This window comes from Uranotaenia lowii, chromosome 2, assembly GCF_029784155.1.
Source record: "Uranotaenia lowii strain MFRU-FL chromosome 2, ASM2978415v1, whole genome shotgun sequence".
NCBI lineage: Eukaryota > Metazoa > Arthropoda > Insecta > Diptera > Culicidae > Uranotaenia > Uranotaenia lowii.
The window spans coordinates 44,328,687-44,356,018 of NC_073692.1; the positions used below are offsets into that span (position 1 = coordinate 44,328,687).

General features: G+C 35.4%; 1 protein-coding gene across 3 annotated transcripts in view; it reads left to right on the forward strand.

The window, feature by feature from the left end:
• Positions 1–27,332, forward strand: part of LOC129749456 (P protein-like) — a 75,191-nt gene that overhangs the window by 14,335 nt on the left and 33,524 nt on the right. For 2 of the 3 annotated variants that reach the window (XM_055744431.1, XM_055744432.1), the window contains 2 exons: positions 5,246–5,551; positions 26,846–26,958. In XM_055744431.1, coding sequence (XP_055600406.1) covers positions 5,478–5,551; positions 26,846–26,958 — 187 coding nt within the window. In that variant the 5' untranslated portion in view covers positions 5,246–5,477. Of the gene's footprint in view, positions 1–5,245; positions 5,552–16,376; positions 16,422–26,457; positions 26,959–27,332 lie in introns of those variants that run through there. The other variant, XM_055744430.1, reaches the window with a different exon arrangement.

Genomic DNA, 27,332 nt, shown 5'->3' on the forward strand with positions numbered 1-27,332 from the left:
TGATCGAAGACTGCTCATGAGTTTCAGAACAGACTGATTTGCGATGAATTTTAACCCTTTTTTCCAGTCTGCGAAGTTTTCGAAAGAATATTACGTATTTTCTAAAAAACGATTTGGTAAGGGCCCAAAAAGTTTCAATCGGTCTCGCTTGAGGACTCGATCTGGACTTTTTTTTTATTGGTACCAAGCCATCGTATCTTTTGAGTAGCGGACTGATGCCAAATCCGACCAAAACACGTACATGTACGTCTCGGTGGTCGAGTGGTTAGCGTGGTAAGATGGTAATCGCTGGTCATCCGATGGCATGGGTTCGATTCCCATCTCGGTACTGGGTATTCAATGTTAATCGTAATTTGTCTATGTCATTTATTCAGTCTGTAAGCCTAATTCGGCTAAGACGGTGTGTGTCTTTTTAAAAACAGTAGTAGGTGATCATGGTTGCGGATCATAGTGCGCAGGTGGTTCAGGTACTTTCGGACGTATACAGCTGTATTAATTGTGTCAGTAGTCACGGGAAAGCATGCCACACTCACATATAGCTCGCAAAACCATTGTATTTCACCGGATTTTTCTCGTGAATATTGAAGTCTCCGTCTCGTCAATACTTTGGTCATCTCGAACAGTGTAATACATGTCACCCGGAAGTTTTTTGTAATCAAACTTGCAATCGATTTCGTCGTCGATGATAACGCACACCGACTTTACATACATATACATTATATTATGTGATCATATAATTCACAAGCTCTGGGTTTGACGGGAGCTTCTTGATATTGATTCGGCTTTGGCTTCTTCTGCTTCCTTTATGTCTTAAGACTCAATCTTACTTTGGTACGATGGACAGTGCTGAGAGAGGATCTAAGTTTTTGGCCACATCCTGAACTTGGGCAGTTTTCTTACTGGCGTAAGCAGGCATGACTTTTCGGTCCAAAGTTTTGTCCACCAGACCGATTTTCTGCCTAGATTTATTTTAGTCTACAAGCTGCTTTCCTTTCCCTCTACATATTTCCAAATCGCATTTCGGACCACTCCAATGCTTACTTCTTACATTTTCGGCAAATGACTTAGCGAAATGTTCGGGATAGTCCCCTCTTTTGTGCACGATACTTTTGCTCTTTTCCGGGGAAATGCTTCTTATTTTCACGAAAATTATGAAAAGTGGAGCTCACGATACACAGAGTTTTAAGTTGAACTGTTAACAACAACACACAGCGGAAGCAGGAGTAGGATTGTATCAAAATCGCGCTTGGACATAATTGTACTGCCTATAAAATTTTTACCCATTATTTGGGTTTTGCACCGTACGATACCTAATTACAAGGTAAACTCAAAATATGCATGGCAAACGAGGTAGCTAAACAAGACTGATTGTTCATAAAAATATCACTTTAGTAGCAAAATCATCTAAATAAAATGGAATATTTGATAGCATAGTAATGTATGTATGTATGTATGTATGGTTTCCCCATCGGTAGCAAGGTCCAGCCTATGTCTGTGTGGCTTGGCCTTCGAATTGCTTCTCAGGCTTCCACGGCCGATGATTCGTCGAGGGAAGGCATCCCACCTTCAGAGACATACAATGGTTGGCAATCCACTCCGCTTGCAATAGTCTCTTCAGGATATCCCCAGATGCATTCCCTCTGAAATATATGATTATTTATACCATGAAACACATCTTACCTGTCGGCAACTTATGGGGTTCGAGCCCAAAAGTTTTTCTTGCCGATACCGGGAATCGAACCCAGTACGCCTGGATTACCAGACTCGCGCCAGCCTATCTACTAGACCCAGGGCCGGATTAAGCCATCGGGGGGCCCGGGGCAATTTTTCTCGGGGGGCCCCTATGATTCGATTTTTTTCTCAAATGCTATCCCAGAGAATACGTAACATTTTAACCGTACAAAAGAACTGGAGATGAGTTCAGTATACTGTTTTTGAATAGCCATGTTGTCTGCGTAAATGATAGTTTCTGGTATCTTCGAATAAAAATTGTTAATTAATCAAGTGCAAACATTGCGGAAGACATTAAAAAATTCTCAAAAACGAAAGCTTCGATTTGAACTGCAAAATGCAATATTTAATTCTCATATTTTTTTAAAATATCCTTATTACCAACTAAAATTCTCTAATTTAGAAAAATTGACCAGATAGATATTTTGAATGATTTTCATTTCATCATTGATCGTCTGGTTTGTGCTTTATCGAAAGATATTTACTAAATTACAATTGGGAAGTATCATGAAGATTTGAAACGTAGAATACAAAATTAAAAAAATGAGTAATTTCACATTCCATAGAGATACAGATATAAGAGTTTAAGAATATAAAACTAAAAATCAGGTTATATTCAGAACCGCAATTCAGTGTCTCTAATCTAAATCATAAATTCAAATCAAGTTTTGAGGAACAAAATATGAATTGATTAAAAAAAAAGAGATTCGAAGTTAGAGTCAAAGCAGAAATTGCACCAAATATGAATTTCAATTGTAACTCTTTGAAACCCATGAAAAGTTTATGAATATGATTCTCATCAGATAATAAAAATTGTAATCAAACTGTGGCAAAAGTTTCATAAGATGCCCTCTAAGCCAAAGGGGTAGAAGTGCAAAAATAATCGGTTGAAAAAAAATCAGAAAAGAGATTAAACACAGAATGAGTTTTGTACCTCTTAAGTTCTAAAAATTCAGAAAAACCATGAAACTGTACTTCAGTAAGTGAAGAAACAACATAAGACTTGAAAATCTCAATGAATTGAGTTTGGAAAAAGGTAAGATTAAAACATAGAAATATTCATGTTAAGAGAGTTACTCAATGATATTAGCCACTCAACTATGAGATCGTTTTTATTATAATTATAGAATGATCATTTCGAAAATGATATGCTGAATTCAGGATATTAACTTGTGTCAAATCAAATAAAAATGTTCCGAAACGAATTTCAAGTCTAAGACAGAAATTGGGATTGTACTGTAGATTGGTCCTATTTAAGCAACTACAGATCTTTTTTTTAGATTTTATTTTCAAAAATAGATAGGAAAAGGGTTTAGAATTTAAAAATCAACGTAAATTTCAATAGTATTGATTGAAAAGTGAAAAGTTATAATAATACCCGGTATCAACCCCCAATGTTTATCATAAAGCTTCTCTGTTCTCTCTTAGCACTGTGAGCCAGTTTTGATGAAATTAGCAGCTATTTTAGTGCAGTAACTTTTTTTTTTTTTTTATTTACGACACTTTACCATCCTTGAGAGTGCCGTAACTGTTTCTTGGAAAGTTAACGTAATAATAAACAAGTTTATTTTGCAAGACGTTTGTATGTAATGAAAATGTGGAAATATTTGTCTTTATTTTAACTTTTCTGTACAGAATATCCTGACTGACATGTTTCAATGAAAAAAAAAATGAAAGTTGGAGATGTTTGCCTCATATTCTTCCTAATTTCGGTCGATTTATTTTCAAATTCAGTTTACATTATTTTTGGTCAGTTTTTGGGTTGAAAATTTTGAATTTCAATACCAATTTTTTGATATTTTCAGCCTGCAAAATTCGGGAGTTCTTCTTCTCTGCTTACTATAGGGGGCCCCCTTATATAAGATAAAAACTATTCAACATATTATTTCACTGAGGCCTCTTTAGTTGTTTTATTTCAAGTTTTCATTCCAAATGTCTAGTCTTGAATTATTTTCATAGATTTAAAGAAATTGAAGTAGTATTATTAAAGCAATGTTGAAATATTTTTTCCTCGGGGGGCCCCCTGAGCCGGGGGGCCCGGAGCAATTGCCCCCTTTGCCCCCCCCCTTAATCCGGCCTTGACTAGACCACATCAGCGCTCTCGGAATATTTGATTACATAGTAATATGAATAATTTTTCTGCAAACAACTGACTTCAACTTATCAGAAATCATCGTAACAAACCTTCGGCTTCCAAAATAAGACGAAATGAACACGGATTGTATATTTTTTCATCGATGGAACACGCAATTATTTTGGCAATTCGATACCTTCCGGGAGACGCAATGCACAAAATGTTTGGATTGAGCATTTTACCATTTCAAGAAACGTGAACACGTTGGTTATTTAGTCTTAGTTATAGATTTGAGATTGGTATTTTGGGATTTTTTCCACATGTCTTTTGGCAGTCGATTTTGGAATTTGGTTTTGACACAGTTCGTTTTTCCTTAGTTTATTTTTTTTTATAAATTTTTCGCTGCTTTGTTTTCAACTGGAGCTGCGACGGCAATTTTAACAATTATCCTATCAAGATAACGACAAGCTTATGGGACACTTTTACGGTTAAACTGCAACAAGTGCTAAACGACAGCTAACAGCGAGGACGTCCTGTGTTGGTCTAATGATTTCCTAACTACTGTTGGTTGGTTCGAAAGGAGGAGCAAAACATTGATGATGGATTATGGAAGCTTTAATCCCTGTGACTTCACGGCTCTTCGCTGTAAGAAAACCCAAGCGATGTAAGCGATGTGGAAAATATGCTTAGATATAGTTTCGGCTTGAAGACATTTTGCTTGTGGGGGAGTGAGCAGCATAGCATAGTAGGTACTTGTGTTATCCACCCCCACCATGTAGAGAGTAGGAAAGATGACATCGATCGGATATCGCGTGTTTGTACTGCTGTGGCTCAATTGACCCTTGGAAAGTCCGGGGATTATCCGATGAACCTGACGGGCAAAACCGGAGCAAGGGTAGCCCCGGTTTACACTTGCAAATTGTTCCGAATGGAAGCATCCAGGTATTGAAGGTTTTTTTTTACCGTTCGATTGTTTGTAAGGATTCACGGTATTGATCGGTTTTTAAGATTTTCAATAGAATTTTTACTTTAAAGTTTATTTAAAAAATATTAGAACCATTTTTAAGCTGCTTTTGGGATTCTATGAACCAAAACCCAAAGCTCCATGGTTAAAAAAATGAAGAACTCTCAGAGGAACTTGATGATGATGACGATGATGATAACGATGAGGACACGAAAATACCGGGAATAAGCAATAATATTGTAGACCTTTCGTGGAGCACATTCCTGTGCCAAGGGGGGCGAAACTTGAAAGGGCTAAAAGTGTTTTCCCTTGTTTTGGGTTTTATTTTCGTTGATCCGTAGCAGAGGGTTCTGGGCTCGCAGCTTGAAAAAGTTTAACGAAGCAAATTGTTCGGTAGCTTCATTTCTAAATTACTGCGTGCTGCTGTCTATTTTTGTGATAATTTTCCTCAACTAATAAATTTATTTTCTCTCAAGTTTTCTATTCCCAGATTCCTCGAACTGAAGCAACGAAATCTAAAATATCAAAACAAAACAATCATCCATCGAGCTAAATTTGAACAAAAATACTGCCCACTCTCAAAGGGACCACCGTTTTGTAGTACCATTTTTGGTAGGACCCTTTTTTAAGTCAAAAGAACACTAACTTTCCGTCAAAATTGCGGCCCCAGCAGCGGCTGCAGCGGTCGTGGTGGCCAGACCGATTAAAATGCGACTGAAAAGTGCCGGCAAAAGTTTTCGCCGGCACAAGGCCAAACACGCTCAGGATTTTCCCCAGCCATGGTAAGTTTCCTAAGAAAAATATGATTTTTTAAGCAAATAGATTAAGTCACTTTCAGCAAGTCTTGGTTCACCGTTACCCGTTTCTGGTTGCAGAAAAGATGGATGTGGAAATGGTTTTTGAGAAGAATTACCGTTATGATCATTTCCCGGCAAAAAAAAATGGATTTGGAAATAAATTTTATTCCTATGGAAGAAGGTTTTCAGTGAAAAATGAATGAAAAACACAAAAAAAAGGAAAATTGCGCAAAATGATTAAAAAGATTGCAAAAAGTGCAAAAAGTCCGAACAGACAGAGCAGAATATAAAAAACTAAGAGATCAAAAGACCAAAACGACAAAGGGAGTAAAAAACTCAAAATATTTGAAAGACCAATAAAAAATGTAAAAAAAATAACAAAAATTACACAAATGACAAAAATGACAAAAATGACAAAAATGACAAAAATGACAAAAATGACAAAAATGACAAAAATGACAAAAATGACAAAAATGACAAAAATGACAAAAATGACAAAAATGACAAAAATGACAAAAATGACAAAAATGACAAAAATGACAAAAATGACAAAAATGACAAAAATGACAAAAATGACAAAAATTACAAAAATTTAAAAAAAAATTAAAAAAATTACAAAAATTACAAAAATAACAAAAATGACAAAAATGACAAAAATGACAAAAATGACAAAAATGACAAAAATGACAAAAATGACAAAAATGACAAAAATGACAAAAATGACAAAAATGACAAAAATGACAAAAATGACAAAAATGACAAAAATGACAAAAATGACAAAAATGACAAAAATGACAAAAATGACAAAAATGACAAAAATGACAAAAATGACAAAAATGACAAAAATGACAAAAATGACAAAAATGACAAAAATGATAAAAATGACAAAAATGACAAAAATGACAAAAATGACAAAAATGACAAAAATGACAAAAATGACAAAAATGACAAAAATGACAAAAATGACAAAAATGACAAAAATGACAAAAATGACAAAAATGACAAAAATGACAAAAATGACAAAAATGACAAAAATGACAAAAATGACAAAAAGGACAAAAATGACAAAAATGACAAAAATGACAAAAATGACAAAAATGACAAAAATGACAAAAATGACAAAAATGACAAAAATGACAAAAATGACAAAAATAACAAAAATGGCAAAAAAGGCCAAAAAAAATCACAATGGCTCAAATATGACACAAATTTAATTTAAAAATGACACAAAAATTGTAAAAAATGGCAAAAAAATGGCACAAAAATGTCAAAAAAAATGACACAAAAATGACATAAAACTGGATAAAATTGTTCATAATTCTCTACGGGGAATAGACCTGGTCATATTACCCATTTTAAAAAGTGTGAGTATGAAGCGGAGCTTTTATTAAAATTGATTTATAAAATCGAGGTTTTGCAAAAAAAAACTGGATTCCCACTTACTTAATTCTTTTTCCAAATGTCATCTTAGGGAGCAAATTGCTTTACCCCGCTAGAAGGATGAAAAAAGAAACTTCTGTGCCGTGGGTGTTAAACATATTACTTATCTTTATTGCTATCGTTATCCGATGCGCGAATATCGCTATAGAGCTATGGGTGGTATTTAGCACCCGTGCGCGTTTTTTTTTCGTGGCAACATAACGGAAACAGAAAAGACTTCCATCAGTCAGCCGGTCGTTTGCTGATTCGAGAATGGGTGGCAGCACTGATGCACCATCAGCGATAATACAATAGGTTATGATGTGTGATGATAGAAGTAATGAGCCATCGATGGGTGGCAGGCTGGCAGCAGTTCTGTTTCTGTATACATACGGAGAAATAATGCAATTAAACTGGCCATAACAAAGCCATTTGACACCATCCATCGGACGCGGTGATAAAATAGAGATGACACAAGGTCGCTATCGGGATTGGTCGTGTGAATTCTATTGTTTTCTATTGACAGATGACGGAACAATGCAAAATGATGGGTAAATTCTATGCATTTCAAATCAATTGAACAACGTGAAAATAGTTCCCTTTTTGGCGAAACATTTTAACTCTGTCTCTCTTGTTCGAAGCGCCAAGCTCTTACAAACATTCTCCCAACAAAATCTCATGAGTTGTTTTTTTTCTTCAATGAAATATGATATTCTAATAGGCAAAACTCAAATTCGTGTACCGTCATTCTACATTGATTAAAATTTGTCTTCTTCCTCTCATCAGCTGGAATGAAATGAAATGGATACGCGCACCGATGAATGGTGGTATGTGCGTTATTAGTGACTTGTCATGTTAACAGGCTCCGCTAATCCATGGTATGCACTAACAGTTGGACTAATCTTCTCTCATTCGCGTTTGATTCGCGAGTGGGTGGAGAAAGAACTAGAACGACGATAAAAGAATAGACCCATCTTCTGTTGTAGCCAAAACGACAAACAACAGCAGCATGATAGTTGGAATGGTAGGGTTTTCGACACATTTTGCCCTTACTAATTAAATTTTGTGGGTGAACTTGGAATTCTGTTTGGTGAAAATTTATTACAGTTGAAAATATTTAATTTTCGTTCTTTTTGATTTAAAAAAAATTCTGGGCAAAATCCGTATCTGAGGCAGTTTTAATAAAGAGGAAATCCTCAATAAATTCAATAAATTCAGCTTTGGTTAGACTTCTACCAAAACAAATGTTGGGCTTGTTATGGAGCTCAGTTGGCAAGTCTTAGCCGTTATTCGTGAGTTTGAGCCCAAGAGTAAGTATCAAATACCCAACTGCCAACTGCATTGTTGAAACAAAATCACGAATAACACAAACCCAAGTAGCACAGATCAAGCCGATCGGCTTTTTGAGTTTTAATATTGTTTTATGAAGACTTTTCGAAGGTATCCAATTTTTAAACGGTTTTATTGTAACATAGGAAATGCTTCATTTATCGTGTGTTTTAAAAGAGCCCTGAAAGTTTTGCTAAAGCTTGAATAAAACACTATCTTAAGAGTGTTGTAATAATGTTGCAAAAGTATTGCTAAAGATTTAATAAAGCACATACTTTTCTGTTTTTATTAGAGCTTTGGTACCAGTTTTAATAATGCGCTCAATCCGCTTTTAAAACTAACGTTCAAGCCAAGTTGAAAAACTGTTTTATTGGAACATTGGATGTAGGCATGATAAAATTAAGTGACAGAAGATTTGACAATCGAGAAGAACGTATACACGCTTAAACTTGTTTACCTCTTTTTGAGATAGCATAACCTGTTTTCAAAGGATTATCACTCAAAATTGAGAAAAATGTTTTATCAAAATGATATAAATTAACCCAGCTAAATTCACCTGAAAATTAAAAAAAAAATTGTTGTATCCGCATTAAAATTTCAAAACATCCGCAAATCGATATTCGCTAAATTCTTAGGGTTCGAATAAAAGCACACTGTGAATAAACGTTTTTGTTTTGGAATCGATAAGAATAAATGTATAAGACAATTAATTTACAAGTATGCCGAATAAAGTACTTGTTTTATATATCCGTCCCTGTCTCTCAATGCGAAGTTAATCTATAATTACGTCACCCAATCAAGAGTCAACAAAATGCTTTCGGATCATCCACTCTTGAAAAGTTCTAGAAGACTGCAGCCACCGGCTTCTCCTCAGCAAAGACGGGGAAATTGAGCTTCATTACAAATGAAAATGCTCATTCTATACTTTCATCAGCCTCAACAAGTTTCATATGATATAAATAGTCAGGATGAAGACTACTAGCAATGGCCGATCATTGAAAATTTACGATTTATTTGAAGTGTAACGTAGTTTTGATCATCGTAAGCAAAATATCCGATGCACGCTTTATAAAATCGCTTTATCGCTTCCAATTGCAACAATATCCATTATATATTTTTATATGTTGCATACTATTAATAGTATCGTTACCTAAATCGTTAGCATACTGTTTGCAGAAAAGTTCTCCCATACAACTGTTTTAACAGTTACATAACCTAACTACATATTCAAAATTCAATTATTTCTTAATTCACGATTCAGGCAATGTATTTCACTATTTCTATAATCGTTTGCTAAACGTATTTTTGCTAAACGCTTCATCAAATCGTCATTTGTCGATTTAAGAAATCGTTTGGTTATAATCTTCAATTATACGGGTTATTATTAAGCTTTAAGGCCAGGCTTTCGATCACAGAAAATGATCTATTTCTAAACAGTCTGAGATTATTTGATATCAAAACCTTCTTGTTATTTAAAGGTTATTGACCATCCCCTAATCATAGTCAAAAGGAAACAAATCGAAAAGTTTCATGAATGTCTTTTGCCAAGCAACAAATCGAAATAATCTCATTTATTGCGACAAACTTATCTTACTCAAAAATGGATGAATGCATCATGAGCGTGTATTCCATTTAGAGAAACGTCAAACGAAGTTGGGATTCAAGGTCTCTTAAAACCATTTTAAAACTGTTTGTTGAAATTGTTTTATTACAACATTTTTCAAACCGTCAAAAGACAATTTCAAAACTATTTTACAACTGCCTTAAGATGTTCAACATTAATTTACTGAACGCCATGTTGATTGTGAAATTGAATCGAATTTACTGACGCCGTCTTGCTGAAAATAATATTATAATACTAAAAACTAGCCATTTTCAACAAATTTGACAATGTTTGTGGTAATATTTGTTGTATAGGTAATGAATTTCAATGCAAATTAAAAAATAGCATAATTTGAGCAAATTTAAATGTTACCTAAATTATTATTTTTTAATTGAAAAAATTCTTAAAATTGTGTCAACCTTGATTTTCTTTGAGGCGCGCATATGTTTTGATGCTATTTCGTATATATTTCACCAGAAATCTGAGATTGCAGGAAGTTTTATGCTAAGACATATTAAAAATGAAAATGAAAATATTTTTAAAATAATTTAAATGCAATCATCACCAATCACCAAATGTTTGGGAGACGAATTGATAACACGAGAAAAAACGGAACAGAATGCTCCCACAGTAGAGTATCTATCAAATTTCACAGCTCCCACTGTAAAATTCCTATCAGATTCCACAGCTCCCACGTAAAATTCCTATCAGATTCCTTGACGTAGTTTTAAAGGAGCTGTGGATAGTCTTAAAAGAGCTCTGAAAGGTTTCTTAAAGCTTTGTCTATAAGGTTGAATAAAACTATTCTGTTGGATGTTTTATTACAGCGTATAGAATTAGCTTTAAAAACGTTAACAAAATGGTCCCTTTTGGCCATATGTTAGCTTTAAAGTAGTTGTGCTAATAGCGTAGAATGCGCTTTGGCTTATAAAGTAGCTTTAGGAAAAGTCTTAAGCGGACTGTTAAGGTTGGAATAAAACTTAAATTGTTACTTGGGAAAGATGTTCAAACGAGAGAAAAAATCACAATCGTAACAGTTCCCTCAGTTTACAACATTAAAAGTTACATCATTCTCACGAATGACCACATTGAAGATAATTTTTATTTAGAAAAGACTACAGAAACGTACCGAAGTCAGGGTTAGTGACCCTTCTTTTTGGGCCGTATTGGGGTTATTTTATCTTCAATTCAATTTTAAATTCAATGAAAACCAAGTTGAAAACCCCTTTTTTACTTTTTTTTGTAGAAACACATCGGCAAAATTTTTAATCATATTTTGGGCTTTCAAAAATCATTGACAAAAGTATCAAAGTTCAAAATAATTCAAAATGCCTAGGTTTTTTTTAAAGATGAATAAATCCGGTCAACTTGACCGGACCGGTCCATTCCTAAATTCTCAAAATTCGAAGATTTCCAAGTAAAATTGGGCATTCTGGCAAGCTTAACCTAGCTTGAACCTTATTTGGTCCTAAAATACTGAATAATTGGAAATAATTGAATTCGTTCGAATTCAGTACTGCTTCTTCTATAGTGAAACAGATAGCTCGATTAGTGGGAGGCAATCTGAGAAATAAGAGTGAATTAGAAAAGCTGTCCAAGCCTAAGACTTTTGCTTCTTATCAAATTTTTCAAGTGTCTCACTATACACGCTTAAGATACTGTGCTTAAGGATTAAAAAGTTTCATCACAGAAGTTTAATATGCTCTTTGAAAACATTAACTACCTCAATAATTATTTTTCAAAGCACAGGTATAAGCTTTAAAATTGTGATCTTAAATTAGCTTTATTTTTTTCTGACCAAATGTTCTTAAGATAGCGCATCTTTGCAGTTGTTTGCTGAAAAAAATAATGATACGGTCTCATTGATAGTTCAAAACAGTGTCAACTGTTTCTTGTTTCAAAGCCGTAAAAAAAATCAAAATAAAAGTGAGCTTGCTTCATTATGAATTGAATTACAATTGCCTGTATTTAATTTATTTATTATGTACAGTGTCGGACAATAGAATAGGACCGCTCTAATGCAGAATATTCAAATCACCTTTAAACTGCCAATTCAAATATAATAATATGCGACACCTAGCGGCAAGCACTTATTGTAGTATGCCAACTTTGTATACTGCACGTTTGTTGCAATCACAGCAACCAGTTTGTTCTACTACTCGACCAGAAAGCTGTCAAAGGGTGAAAAAAGCCGCGTCATAAAATAAGACCAGCTCATCGGTTCGGCTGTTCCGGCATTTTCAGCGCTCTAGATTTGAAGAAAAGGTGTTGTTTTCGGTGTTGTTTGTCTATTTTCGTGTCCTGGTAAGTATTTCCTATAAAATTAATCATGAAAATCATGAAAACAAACAAAAAAATAAAGATTTCCTTCCTCCTACTCTGTTTTCAGCGAAAAAGCGATGGGTCGGGCACAGCATTGCACGGAGGTCCAGCGAGCGATCATCCGGAATCTGTACAAGGCTGGCAAAAGCCAACGCGAGATTGCTGACTACTTAGAAAGGTCGAAAACTTTCGTTTTCAACGCGCTTCACAGCACCGACAAACGGGAACTGGCCGGCCGCCTCCGCAAAACGACGCCGAAGGACGATTCGGCAATCAAGCGGGCCTCGCAAAAGGATCCTTTCAAAGCGTCCAAGCAGATCAGAGACGAGCTGAACTTATCTGTGAGTTCCCGGACAGTTCAGCGACGGTTGGCGGAGAAGGGACTAGGAGGAAAAAGTCCCCGGAAGGTGCCGATGCTGACGCAGAAGCACTTGAAGGCGCGGCTGAAGTATGCGAAGGACCACTTCGATTGGGTCGGCCCGGAAAAGGAGAAATTATGGAGAAATGTGCTGTGGTCGGATGAGACCAAAGTGAACCTCATCGGCTCGGACGGAAAGAGTTGGGTCCATCGCCCGCTCAGTTGTGCGTATATCCCCCAGTATACCAATAAAACATTCAAACATGGAGGAGGTAGCATCATGGTGTGGGGATGCTTTTCTTGGTACGGGGTGGGTCCCTTGTACTGGATCGACCGGATTATGGACCAGCACCTCTACGCCCAGATACTTCGGGAAGTAATGCTGCCACACGCCGAGTGGGAGATGCCCCTAAAGTGGCAGTTCCAGCAGGACAACGACCCCAAACATACCACTAAAACGGTTAAAAAGTGGTTCCAGGATAATAAGGTAGACATTATGGAGTGGCCAGCACAGTCCCCTGATCTCAATCCCATAGAGAACCTATGGGAAATAGTTAAACTTAAGGTGTACACCGAAAAATCAAAAAACAAGCAGCAGCTGTGAGAGAGAATCCAGGCGGTGTGGTACGCTATCCCGGGGAGAACGTGCCAAAAGCTGGTGGAGTCGATGCCGAGCCGGGTGCGAGAAGTTTTATAAGGGTTATACCACCAAGTACTAACCCTGCAAATCGATCACGGTATGAATTTCCTCTTTGTTTTAATTTTTTTAAACCATGAATTCTAAAGCGGTCCTGTTTTATGTCGCGTTATTTTAGTCAGTAAGTATGCTTAAAACGCATTTCTAAATAAAGGACAATTGTTTTAACTACGGATGATTTTAATTTCTTCGAAGAATGGAATTTACAATTTGTAAATGGTTTGATGCACTTAAATGGAAATTTTTTTCTCAAAGTTTTGTCACTTTATGTTTTGGATTGAGCTGTGGTCCTATTCTATTGTCCGACACTGTATTGGATTCCAGATCTTTTTTCATACTTATGTAGCATTTTCTTCATGCTTTTAAGAAAAATACGGATAAAATTATTTTTCATGGTTTCGAAAGAATTCTCGAATTTGTCCTGAAACACGGCTCATTAGGCGGCGCACACCTTTTTCGTCCCTCATTTAAGCTATCTTATTCCACCAGGTCTTCATCATTGATATCTTTGACAACCTTTGCCTTGAGTCTCCTCTTCATGATTGCCCTGTATTTCTCGATAGGACGGAACTGGGAGGGTTAAGGTTTTTCGGAACAAACTGGACCCCTTTCTCTGCATACCATTCTTGAACGTTTTTGCTGTAATGACAGCTGGCCAAATTTGACCAAAACATCACGGGAGGGTCGTGAGATTGAATGCACGGTAAAATTCAGTTTTGGAGACAATTATTTGTAACGAAAACTTTGGTTTTTTTTTACCTTAGCTGCAAATGCCATGCCAAATCATAAATTTTCGTGCAAATTTGTCGGCAAAAACAATTTCAAATTTGGCTGGAACATTAGCCCAAGCCGTTGCCAAATAAAATTTTTGACCTGGGGCGATTTCCCCGAAGTCAGCTTTGACATAGGTTTCATTTTTATTATTTATTTATTTATTTATTATAATTGAATTCATCGAACATAAATGTTTAAATGAAAAGGTTTAGTTACAATCAAATTAGTAAAACAATTTGGACTGACGAATTCGACGAATAAATCGGCTGGATGATTCTTCGAACTGATGCAGGTGCTCAGCATCCTGAAACATACGCATCATTGCACTGAGTGGTTCATTGTAGCCATACGATGTTCGGTGGATTTGATGTGACAGCAACGAATTAAATCGCAGAGTTCTCGATGGGGCACTGAGGTTTATCATCCTTAGAAGATTTGGCGATTGAACTTCTCCATTTATAATCTTAACAACGAAAGAAGCCTGTTGAGTATTTCGGCGACATTCGAGGGTTTCGAGACCCAAAAGCTGACACCGATCTGAATATGCTGGAAGATCTTCGGGATGACGCCAAGGCAGGTGTCGCAAGGCGAATCTGACAAACCGCTTCTGTACACGTTCAATCCTCAAGATCCAACTTAGTTGATACGGAGCCCAAACTACAGCAGCATGCTCAGTTATAGATCTGACGAGGGCGCAGTACAGTGATTTTAAGCACAAAGGATCTTTGAATTCACGTGACACTTTGGTGATGAAGCCGAGCTGACGATTCGCTTTGTTGATAACTGAAGAGCGTTGACTGTTGAAAGTGAGCTGCGCATCAAGGATCACGCCAAGATCATCCACTTCAAAGACCCTTTTCAAAAACTGGCTGCCGATACTATAGTCATAAGGGATCGGTGTCTTATTCCGGTGAAAAGTTATCACAGAGCATTTTGAAACACTGACTGTAAGTTTGTTCAGTCTACACCATTCATCAAACTGGTTCAGCAGAGATTGGAGGTTTGTCTGTGGTTTCATCGTCCGTCAGAAGACACCCGTCTAACTTATTTAGTCAGCACTTGGTCGTATAGCTTCCGAGCACGGATTTTGGCCACACTATTCTGTTTTATGGTCCGATTTGGCTGTTTACTAGCTCTATACGACTTGATTCCTTCCCGGAGTCGAATTCTCCTCACGGTGCTATGGGCAGCACAGGATTTTCTGGCCAAATAACGGTCCGACAGATTGGAATTCCTCTTAATCGTCTTCAAAATCTCACCACGCGGTTTCCGGTCGACAGTTCCACTCCGACGATTAGCTTGAGGCTTCCGAATCGTCTTCAATGTTTCCTTATACCGTTTGATAACGCGCTACTTTGATTTTCATTACTCGCCGAAATGCCAAAAAAATAGAAATATATCCTAGCAAAGAGCAAAATAAGATGTGTGAAACCATATTTTCAAAAATATATTTTTGAAGTTATTGCTAAAAAAAACCATAAGTGTTCGGTAGCAGACAACTACCCTCTGTACTTGGTTTAGATTGTTTACCAGTTAATTGACATAGTCCAAAAATAACTGGTTTCACCAGTTAGTACCTACGATTTAGCGATTGGCATTAAGTAAGAAAATTAAGTGACTAAAATTGAGTAGACTATGTTACCGATTTGCACATCATTACCACAAGTTGAAATTTATTAATCATTTCGTTATGTTATTTTCTTGTCAAATGTCTTTGAAATCTTGACGCCGGTTTAACAAACCCTGGCTCCTGCCCATTTGCATCCATGAGGTCTGTTCTAGCGAAGAAGTTATTGCCAACCCGCCTGAGATAGTCCGTAACTATAACGTTCTGAATAAACTTGAGGTAGGACTCGCAGCAGTTTTCACACATTTGGTAGAGACGAGACAGCACAGCAGCAGCAGCATGACGAACTGCTGTTGTGAGGAGCAGAGCGTATCGTATGGAGATGATCTCTGGTTGATCCGCCGTCCGTCGTCATTTCGACGTTGATGGGCGAAGAAGATGACCGATGGCGATTCTACTATGCATAGTGGCCTCCTCTCGGGTTTCATATGTGAGATATAAACTAAACGTACGTAGTGTACCTAGTATCTACCTAGTAGAAAGAGAGTGGATTTCCATAATTTTATATTGGCCCGGCTCTCCTTCTCATGGTTGTGTTTCGTGGTTGGTCGTCGGAAAACTCTCGATCATCATCATCAACAACAAGAGCAACAGCAATAATAGTAACACTAGCTGTGTGCCGTTGTAGTAGCTCAGCCAGCCAGTTTTTCGGTTTAGCACGTTACGGATTCAGTCTGGTCAGTAGCGCGAATCCATTCGTACGTATTCGGCAAGCAAGCACACACGGTATCTTTCACACGGAATCTGGGAACCGAAATTTCCGAGCGTTGGTGGAGTGTTAATTCGACAAACTCTGACATATCGAAGGGAGGGACCTGTGTTTAGATTACCTATCTGTGTTTTCCCTCGCTTTCTGGTGTTATTTTCTTACGACCTTTCTCCTGGAGGCCTGGTTCGGGGAAAATCGACAATCGGCGAGTGATGAAAAACAACACGATCGGCCCACGGATTGATTGATTGATGTTTTGATTGGCAATATCCTTTGGATTTCTGCAGTGTGGTAAATTTACACACTACGAGTGAATTACGCACGCTGCGTCGTTGAGTGATTTATGGATGGGGTATCCCTGACACGGGGGAAACGACTAGAGGTGGAAATGTATTCGTTTGGAATATTATTTTGCGATGATTTCGAGATGCAGTGGCCTTTGCGAAAGTTACTTCTTGGGCATTACGACAGGCGAGGGCCAATCACAGTGAAATCAGTGACCTGGTGGTGAAGAGAGAATAATTCGGAAAAAATGCCAGTGCTAAGGCAGTGATACTTTTTTTTTTAAGTTAACCAGTGGTGTCGAAATTTTAGAAAGTCAGGGGAAAACTTGGGAGAAAATTGTTCGAAGTGTTATGTTGCAATTTAAAACTAGCTTCTTATGTGTTCTTTGCGAGACTGGTGATGCCAAGAATTCTGGGTTCTAGTCTTGAAATCGGCAGTAGTTTTTGGAGATTTTTTCACGATCGATTACAACTCTGAACTGCTTCTCTCTACGCTATTTTTGGTTGAACTTTCCACACACAGTTTGCTATTTTTCCATTTTTATTGATTTTCAGTTTGCATTCCAATTATTAAATGGAAATGCCTTCAATTTAATTCTGAAGTAAATCAACGACAGTGTCTTCCTTCATTTTAAAATATTTGCAAATATGACACTGCTAAGTATTAAACTTGTAAATTTTTATGTTGAAACCACTCAAACAAAACCATGGCTCTAAGACAGGTTCGAAACCAATAAATATAAGTTGCGAATGCACTATTACATTTCAGAATCTTACATTATCATCAAAAACCATTTGTGATGAAAACAGACTTAGATTTGGAATAAAAATCTAATTCCAAACGCGTTTTCATGATTTACTCTTAAAAACTTTTTTCATTGAACAGATAGAGTCAAATTTGTTCTACATCATATAGCGATTCGTGAGCGCGTTATGATTTTTCTTATATTAAAATGTTAGGGTATTGCGAAAAAACAGTAAACTAATATTTTTCTTAACACGGGTTGATATTGCTTCATTTTCGTTATACGGTTTCTTTACACGGTTCTCACGAATTAACACGGTTTCTGAGAAAAAATAATATGAAACCGTTCCAAAAAGACCTTGGTGTATACTTGGTTTAACTTTTTTTTTATGAATTCATATGAGAGTACATATATCTGAAAGCGTTCTTTAGTTACAAGGATTTTTTTCCCCAAAAACTCTCATGACGGCATTAAAATATCAAATATTTGATAGTGAAGTTTGTAAATTTTGAAAAAAGACATACATCGTCTTAGCCGAATTTGTTTAAAAGTTGAATAAACGTGGACAACTTAAGATTAACATTTTACTTAGCCCAAAATTAACATACATTTCAAGGGGGTTTCCCTTTGTAAGGGAACTTCAACATTTCTCGTGGAAAATTAGAATTATTTATTGTCTAGCTCTTGGCTCAGTTAATTGAAATGCTTCAATAACACTAGTTTACAGCATTTTTGAACTCAGTAAACTGAAGGTCATTTCCAATGTGAAATCGGGCGCTGAATCCGAAAATGAAATTCAAAAAAATCTTCGTAGAACCGTTTTTAAGTTATGCTCCAAATATGAAATTTCGAACAAATTAAAAAAGTTCTTGTACTTAGATTAAAATATCTTGGACGGCATAACAGTAATTTGAAATCCCTCTTTTGCATATTGAAGGTGAATAAGTTTTCTATCGATCATCTGCACACTGTTTTTGCGTTTGACCAACAGTATTGCTAATATTAGTGACTTTATGAGAAAAAAAAATTATAAAAAACGCATTTTTTTAGAGAAAATTTTGTTTCAACGAAAGTTTTAGACTCGATGGTAGCATTTAAAAAATCTGAATTTATTTTGCGCTTGAATGCCAATTTAAAACAAAGATTTCGAGTGGTTATTTATCAAAATCGGTTCAAAATTGAAGAAGTTATGGCTACTTTACCATAACTGAAATTTTTGGAGTTTTTAATAATTTAACGCAACGCAGTACATTTATCATAGTATAGGAAGAATGAAACATGATAAATCTCACTCGCTCCAAGTCAAAATTATTTATTAGCTTACCAGAAGATCACATGCCAAGTTTCAGGAAGATCTGACAATAGGGAGGGTTTGCTTAAGTCTCAAACGTGAATAAAATTTTGAGGTATACTGGAAGGATTATTTTTTATGGTTAAATTTCTTAAAGCCTAAGTTGAGAAAAATATTTCACCCGAAGACTGTAACTCGATTGGATTTAAAACAGAAAAGTTATTGCGGTTCAAAGGCCGCAAATTTTGTCCAACACGCAATGAGTACTTTTTACGCATTGTGTTTTATACGACAATTTTCGACCAAAATACAATATTTGAACCGCAATAACTTTTCTGTTTCAAATCCAATCGAGTTACAGTCTTCGGGTGAAATATTTTTCTCAACTTAGGCTTAAAGAAAATCAATCATAAAAAATAATCAGCTAGTGATGCAAAAAATTATTGATGAAAAACCTGTATTTTTCGTTCCTTCCGGGCAAAATACCTCAAAATTTTATTCACGTTTGAGACTTAAGCAACCCCTCCCTATGGTCAGATCTTCCTGAAACTTGACATGTGACTTTCTGGTAAGCTAATAAATAATTTTGACTTGGAGCGAGTGAGATTTATCATGTTTCATTCTTCCTATACTATGATAAGTGTACTACGGTTCGTTAAATTATTAAAAACTCCAAAAATTTCAGTTATGGTAAAGTAGCCATAACTTCTTCAATATTGAACCGATTGTGATAAATAACCACTTGAAATCTTTGTTTTAAATTGGCATTCAAGCGCAAAAGAAATTCAGATTTTTTAAATGCTACCATCGAGTCTAAAACTTTCGTTGAAACAAAATTTTCTCTAAAAAAATGCGTTTTTTATAATTTTTTTTCTCATATAGTCACTAATATTAGCAATACTGTTGGTCAAACGCAAAAACAGTGTGCAGATGATCGATAGAAAACTTATTCACCTTCAATATGCAAAAGAGGGATTTCAAATTACTATTATTCCGTCCGAGATATTTTAATCTAAGTACAAGAACTTTTTTAATTTGTTCGAAATTTCATATTTGGAGCATAACTCAAAAACGGTTCTACAGAGATTTTTTTGAATTTCATTTTCGGATTCAGCGCCCGATTTTACATTAAAAATGTTGGTCAGTTAATCAAGTTACGTTTTTTTTTTAAATTTGGTAAACTAGTGTAATTATTGAAAATTATCAAACTTTTATATAAAAAAACCTTTCTCACAAAATTCCTAAAGCAAATACTTAATATTTGAACTAAACAATGGCGTCATAATTTTTTTCCCTAATCCAAGGTATGACGATTTGCAAGGTATAAGTTTTTGATAAGAAATTTCTCATAACGAACATTTGCATTTTATACAAATGTTGAGATAGAGGACATCGTTTTCAAATGATATCATTCAATAAAATTATAATAAAGCTGTTATTTTTGTCACACCCTAGCATTTCAATATTGAAAAAATCATAGCGCGCTTACGAATCGTCGAATGTGTGTAGAGTACAGAGTTTTGGGCAAAGTTGCCCCAAAAATCTTTGGCTACAACTTTTTAGAAGACAATTTGACGAGGTGAATGAAAAAATTTTTAATGGGTTAACCATACAAAAATAGTATGTCCTAATATTTTTGTATAAGCGCACGATTCGATTAAAATTTTAGCTGAAAACACCATTTCTGTATATCTTCTATTATATAAAATTCTCTAGCAATGGTGTTTGTAGTACTACTCCTCCGAAATGACCCAAACGATTCGAATGAAATTATTTTTAGAATATTCTGTAGGCATGCGAATCGGTTTATATCGAATAAAAATAACAAAAAGTCGCATTAATTATCCGTAATAATTAAATTTGTAGTTTTTTGAATGAAATTAAAGTCATGGCATCCATTTTTTCGAGATTTTCTTTACTTTGGGCGCCGCCGGACGGTTTGTTTTTCGTCTCCATGGCCATGGTCGAGGCGTCGCAAGCAAACGTCGTGAGAGAATAATAACCATGGCATAGCATACTGATTAGTGGGAACATTTGGGCGCGTATTTCTCAACCAGGCATACTGTCAATGCACGTGGTGGCGCTATGAAGCCTAGATATATTTTTTTTTCTTTTTGATTCCCACCTCATTTGTACAGCACACATTAATGAATGAGGCCTAGATGTGACCCAGATTGATATTTTGCCGATCGAATCAAAACCATATACATAAACGATTTTCAAAATTAAAACTATTTTGATTCCGCGTGATTTAAAGCAGCAAATGTTGTCTGAGAAGTATGAACTCAATACATACTTATGCATAAGAAATAATCGTATGACTCTTTGCAGACGTTTGAAAAAAAATAAAGAAAATGGGAAGAGATACATACAATTTTATAATCCAATACGCCAAGGAGGTGAGTTTTGATTCATATCGATAATAGAAAAAAGAATTAGATGTTTTCGACAGAAATAAATAGAAAACATTTTTTAAACATGTACAAATGAACTCAACTGAAAATGTATCAAGCGCCTTTAATTTTTTAGAACTACAAAAAACTATGAAAATGAACAGACACATGAACAGAACAAGAGCCTGTCCTTTAAAGTGGATTATATAGGATTCATGATTATTTAAAGGCCGAATGCAAAAATTTTTTTGAATTTTTGCCAGCATAAGTTCAAGTTTTCTTTGCTAATCTACTTTACTTACTTCCAAAACTCATCCAAGATTTTTTGTAAAATTTTTAAGTAACGTTTACATGAGTAAATTTGAACTTTTAGGTTTGTATGGGAAAATTGAATATTTTGTACTAAAAATCAACATCATTTTTCTTTCTTCGGTGGAACCGATCCAGCTGACTGTTTTTGTGCCAATTTTTAAAGTTCTTAAGGGAAATTTTCCGCTGAACAACTTTGTCGAAGATCGTAACTTCGTATCTTATTAAGCAAAAAAGTTATTAGCTGTTTAACAGAGGTATGTCTTTTTGCGATGATAAACGACAAATTTAATTGACATCACTGCTGGAGCCTTGCAAAATATTGCAAGAAAAGTAGTCATGCAATACCTCGTTAGGCGCCCTGCAGGGATGTCAATTGAATTTATTGTTTATCAATGCGAAAAGACATACTTCTGATATACAGCTAATAACTGTTTTGCCTAATAAGATACGAAGTTACGGTCTTGGACAAAGTTGTTCAGCGGAAAATTTCCCTTAGGAATTTTATTAATTGGCACAAAAACTGTCAGCTGGCTCGGTTCCACAGAAGAAACAAAAATGATGTTGATTTTTCAGTACAAAATATTCAATTTTTCCATACAAACCTAAAAGTTCAAATTTACTCATGTAAACGTTACTTAAACATTCTACAAAAAATCGTGGATGAGTTTTGGACCAAGACGAAGCTTTTAAGACCCCAGGGTTTGAGAAATTCAAAAATGACCCCAAATCGACTCAGTCTAATGTATACTTATTCAAACTGCTTCGAAGGGTGAGGATGGTGAACAAAAAGCTGTTTTTTTCTAATGTTTTTTATTTCTCCAGCTCTTAAAAAATATACCACCCAAAGCTTATTGGGAGCTGAAAGCGCTGCGTTAAGCATAATATTAGGCAAAAAACTCGAGAATTGTACCGATATCTAAAATTCTATTTCCATTAAGTTTATGCGCAATGAATTCCAATAAATGAGAAAATTTTGATGTCGATTTAAACCTTTAAGTGAACTCGAACGAAGCGTAATAAATCAACTAAATGGTATACAATAAATGAAACATGGAACCAATTTAGAATTTTTGAGGATCTGGGTAAATGGACATACTGTTCCAGCTGAGAAGAATGCTGAGTATTAACGTCTTTAATGGAGAAGAATTCCGTACTATAAATTACGCTTACTTATACGTCTCAATACTATGAAATAAGTCAAATTGTACTAAAAATCGTGTTTCCAAATGTTCCTAAATCTAACGTGGAAATGTCAAATTGAAAAAAAAAAACAAATCTCAATATTCCATTTACTTATCGATGTGAATAATCAGCATACATTGTATTCAATTTCATGGTACGTTTCGTCAAATTCGACGCTCATGTTCCTTATTCTGCTGAAAAAATCTTGTCACTGGCGTGGTCAACCAGATTCATTCAGCATAATTCCTTGCGACAGTCTTCGATCTTAAAAATGGCAAACCTCTTGCTTGAGAGATAAAAAAAAACCAAACGATTACAAAAAAATTGAAGACACGTAAAACCCAAAACGAAACGGACCGAACCAGTCGAGTTATTAATAGATCCTCGTTATTTGGGATGGGACTACGACTGGCTGGCCGGTTGGACATTTGTAAATTTTCAACCAGCAAGAGAAAGAATTGAAATAAATTGTGCCGATTGCGGGAGGGAGTTTCCCACCTTTTGGTCGTCGTCGTGGTCATCTGTCTGGTGGAAATCGGTGAATGAAGCTGCGGGTGAAGTGGAAAAGTTTTTCTCCCTCCCTCCCCCATCATAGGAAAATGATTGTTCAGCAACATGTGTTCACAATTTTTGGCAGAGCGCGCGGTTCTGTATTCGCCGATTCGGTGAATTTGTTCTGGACTTCTCTCGGACTGGACCCGGAATCCGGGAACAGAAAATGGCCATCTTCCGTTGCTCGTTTTTTTTGTTTACGAACGGCATTCAGCGAAACTTTTGCTGAAGCCTATCATGTTTTTTTTACATCCTCCGAAATAGGTTTGTGTGTTAGGCCATAAAATTATTATATTGCTTCGATGAGTCGGAACTTAATTGGGGAAATTTGGTGGTGATTTGATGAAGCTGTCAATAAGGGCAGATATTTGTTTTTGTTGGCAGATATCGATGATAGACTGACTCTAAACATGCATGACAGAATATAAGGTTAAAATTTTCACCTCTTATAATAATTTGAGCTGTGCTTATCAGTTAATTTATCCAAAGTTACATTATATCTGAGCTTGGGAACTCACAGTTATGAGCCAAAAATGACAAAAATAACAAAAATGACAAAAATGACAAAAATGACAAAAATGACAAAAATGACAAAAATGACAAAAATGACAAAAATGACCAAAATGACAAAAATGACAAAAATGACAAAAATGACAAAAATGACAAAAATGACAAAAATGACAAAAATGACAAAAATGACAAAAATGACAAAAATGACAAAAATGACAAAAATGACAAAAATGACAAAAATGACAAAAATGACAAAAATGACAAAAATGACAAAAATGACAAAAATGACAAAAATGACAAAAATGACAAAAATGACAAAAATGACAAAAATGACAAAAATGACAAAAATGACAAAAATGACAAAAATGACAAAAATGACAAAAATGACAAAAATGACAAAAATGACAAAAATGACAAAAATGACAAAAATGACAAAAATGACAAAAATGACAAAAATGACAAAAATGACAAAAATGACAAAAATGACAAAAATGACAAAAATGACAAAAATGACAAAAATGACAAAAATGACAAAAATGACAAAAATGACAAAAATGACAAAAATGACAAAAATGACAAAAATGACAAAAATGACAAAAATGACAAAAATGACAAAAATGACAAAAATGACAAAAATGACAAAAATGACAAAAATGACAAAAATGACAAAAATGACAAAAATGACAAAAATGACAAAAATGACAAAAATGACAAAAATGACAAAAATGACAAAAAATGACAAAAATGACAAAAATGACAAAAATGACAAAAATGACAAAAATGACAAAAATGACAAAAATGACAAAAATGACAAAAATGACAAAAATGACAAAAATGACAAAAATGACAAAAATGACAAAAATGACAAAAATGACAAAAATGACAAAAATGACAAAAATGACAAAAATGACAAAAATGACAAAAATGACAAAAATGACAAAAATGACAAAAATGACAAAAATGACAAAAATGACAAAAATGACAAAAATGACAAAAATGACAAAAATGACAAAAATGACAAAAATGACAAAAATGACAAAAATGACAAAAATGACAAAAATGACAAAAATGACAAAAATGACAAAAATGACAAAAATGACAAAAATGACAAAAATGACAAAAATGACAAAAATGACAAAAATGACAAAAATGACAAAAATGACAAAAATGACAAAAATGACAAAAATGACAAAAATGACAAAAATGACAAAAATGACAAAAATGACAAAAATGACAAAAATGACAAAAATGACAAAAATGACAAAAATGACAAAAATGACAAAAATGACAAAAATGACAAAAATGACAAAAATGACAAAAATGACAAAAATGACAAAAATGACAAAAATGACAAAAATGACAAAAATGACAAAAATGACAAAAATGACAAAAATGACAAAAAATGACAAAAATTATAACAGTGACAAAATCTCAATTGTGACAAAAAGACTAAATGGCACAAACTATTTTTTTTTCTTTCAATTTTCAACGGTCGCCATGTAAGAAGCAAATCTATTTTATTTAGGCCTTTTGGTTCGATTGCTGAATTTTCATTCCAGATATAAATGGCACTAACATCATCAAAATTGGTTTTCCAGTTTTCTGCCCACTGAGCTACACTCTCAAAAAGTCGTCTCCGAACGCTATAATTTCATTCGATGGCTCCTTCCTCGCTCCATTAAGATTTTATCAACGGAAAGCGAACAACAAAACGTCAAGTTTCCTTTCGTCACGCGACGCAGGCAAGGTATCGAAGGCTTGGAAGTGCCGGTAACCACGCTATTAACTGTTGCATCTAGAACTTTTTCGTTCTGATGTAGTAAGAAACTTCGTAGAAGTTGGTTTTAATAATAATTTCATATCAGCAAAAATCTGTTGACTATGTTGACAATTGTAGAGAGTTACTCAGAATATACATATGTCTTATGCTGACATATGGTAGTTTTTAAGATTTTGAAACTTATGAATTATTTTGTCATTTTTTATGCTAACACCTCAAGAATGGATTTTTAGTATTCCTGGGTTCTGTGCCAGTGAGTTTAATTTTTTTTTCAAACTCATTTGCATTTACCTTATCGCTGTGGCCTGTGGGCTTTTTTTAAATACTGAGTGCAATAAAATGAATAACACTTAAATTCGACAGAAATAATTTCTACAGTGCCTGAATAACACTTTGGAATCAATAAGCATTTTTTCACATATTTATGTCAGGAACATTTCTTTACGCATTTCGCAATAGAATTCCAGTACATATATCATTCGATGACGGGTAAAGGAACCCAAGTCTCAATTTTTAGACGGTTATAAATATCACTAGAATTTCAAGTTCAAAATATTCAAACCGAAATAAAAAAAAAGAAACATATTTACTTTTTGAAGAAAACATCTGTCACTCAGAGATCAGAGCATCTACCCTAAAAAAACGACGCTTTTCCCACACCACGTCAGTGACATAATTCGCTTACCATGGGAAGGCTGGTGGCTGCTGATGGGATTTGAATCATCAACTAACGGGGGGCTCAATGAAGTTCCACGAGCGGCGCGTGTTTGGTGCCACCAGCAGCAACTTTACTATTGATCAATCAACTTTCGTCGACTTTTCTCCACCCCTCGGTGTTTTACTTCGCAAGATTCTTTAGACGAGCGAGGAAATGACTTTATGGTTTCCATCAAACCGACTAATCACTTCGTCAAGACACAGGACCTGCCTCGGGTAGCTGTTGCTCATTTATGGTTTCGCTTCCCGAGGAAAAGGATCTTAGAAACTTTGTGCTCTTTTCTAGATAGTGCTTTGCTGGATAAATCCTCTGAAAATCTGCCGAAAAGACTAAACCGGTAGTGTAGATTAGTGTCCAGGTGTTCGTGGGTTCTTTTCATCTTAACCCGTGGTGAAAAGATGGACATGCTGGATAAGATGAACCCGTTCCGGCGGCGTCGAACTGGGGCTTCAGCTGGGGCCGATGGGGATTCCAGTCCTCCGGTTGCGGGAACTAGTCTTCCCAATCCGACCATAACCCTATCGCGGGCAAATCCTTCGGAAGCAACCCTTTCGAGTGGGGGTTCTTCGGTGGGAACGGGACTGCACAGTAACGGTAACGGTGAACCAAGTGGATCTGATAAGGCCAAGAAGAAATCCAAGCGCTCACGTACTATTTCGGTTGTCCCCATCAGCGAGGTGACGGAGGCATCCCTGGAGCTATGGCGCACCCTGCCGCCCAAGATCCGGCAGGACCCCAGTATGGTGTCCTTCCAGCAGGTGGAACTGGAGCATGCCCGGCTGCACGGTGAGTACACTTTGAACCAACTGTAAACAAACTATAGATATATGTGAAAACCTACTGATAAAAAACTGTAAGAATGTGATTGCAGTTCTTAAACGTTAAGTATTATATTTTTAATCCGAAAAATAAGTTCAAATCGGATTTTTGTCAATATGTCATGTACCGTCTTACGCATACATGGAGAAATATCTGCGTGAATTTTGAGATATTTGTATAAAATCATTAATTAAAACAAATGTAAGAATATACTAAACACGCTCGTAAAAATTACACGCTTAATTACACATTGGACTACTGTTTTCTACATAACATTAAGTGCTAACTGTCTGATATGGAGGCGCATGGCTTGTAGAAATAATTAGGTATCATTATAATAA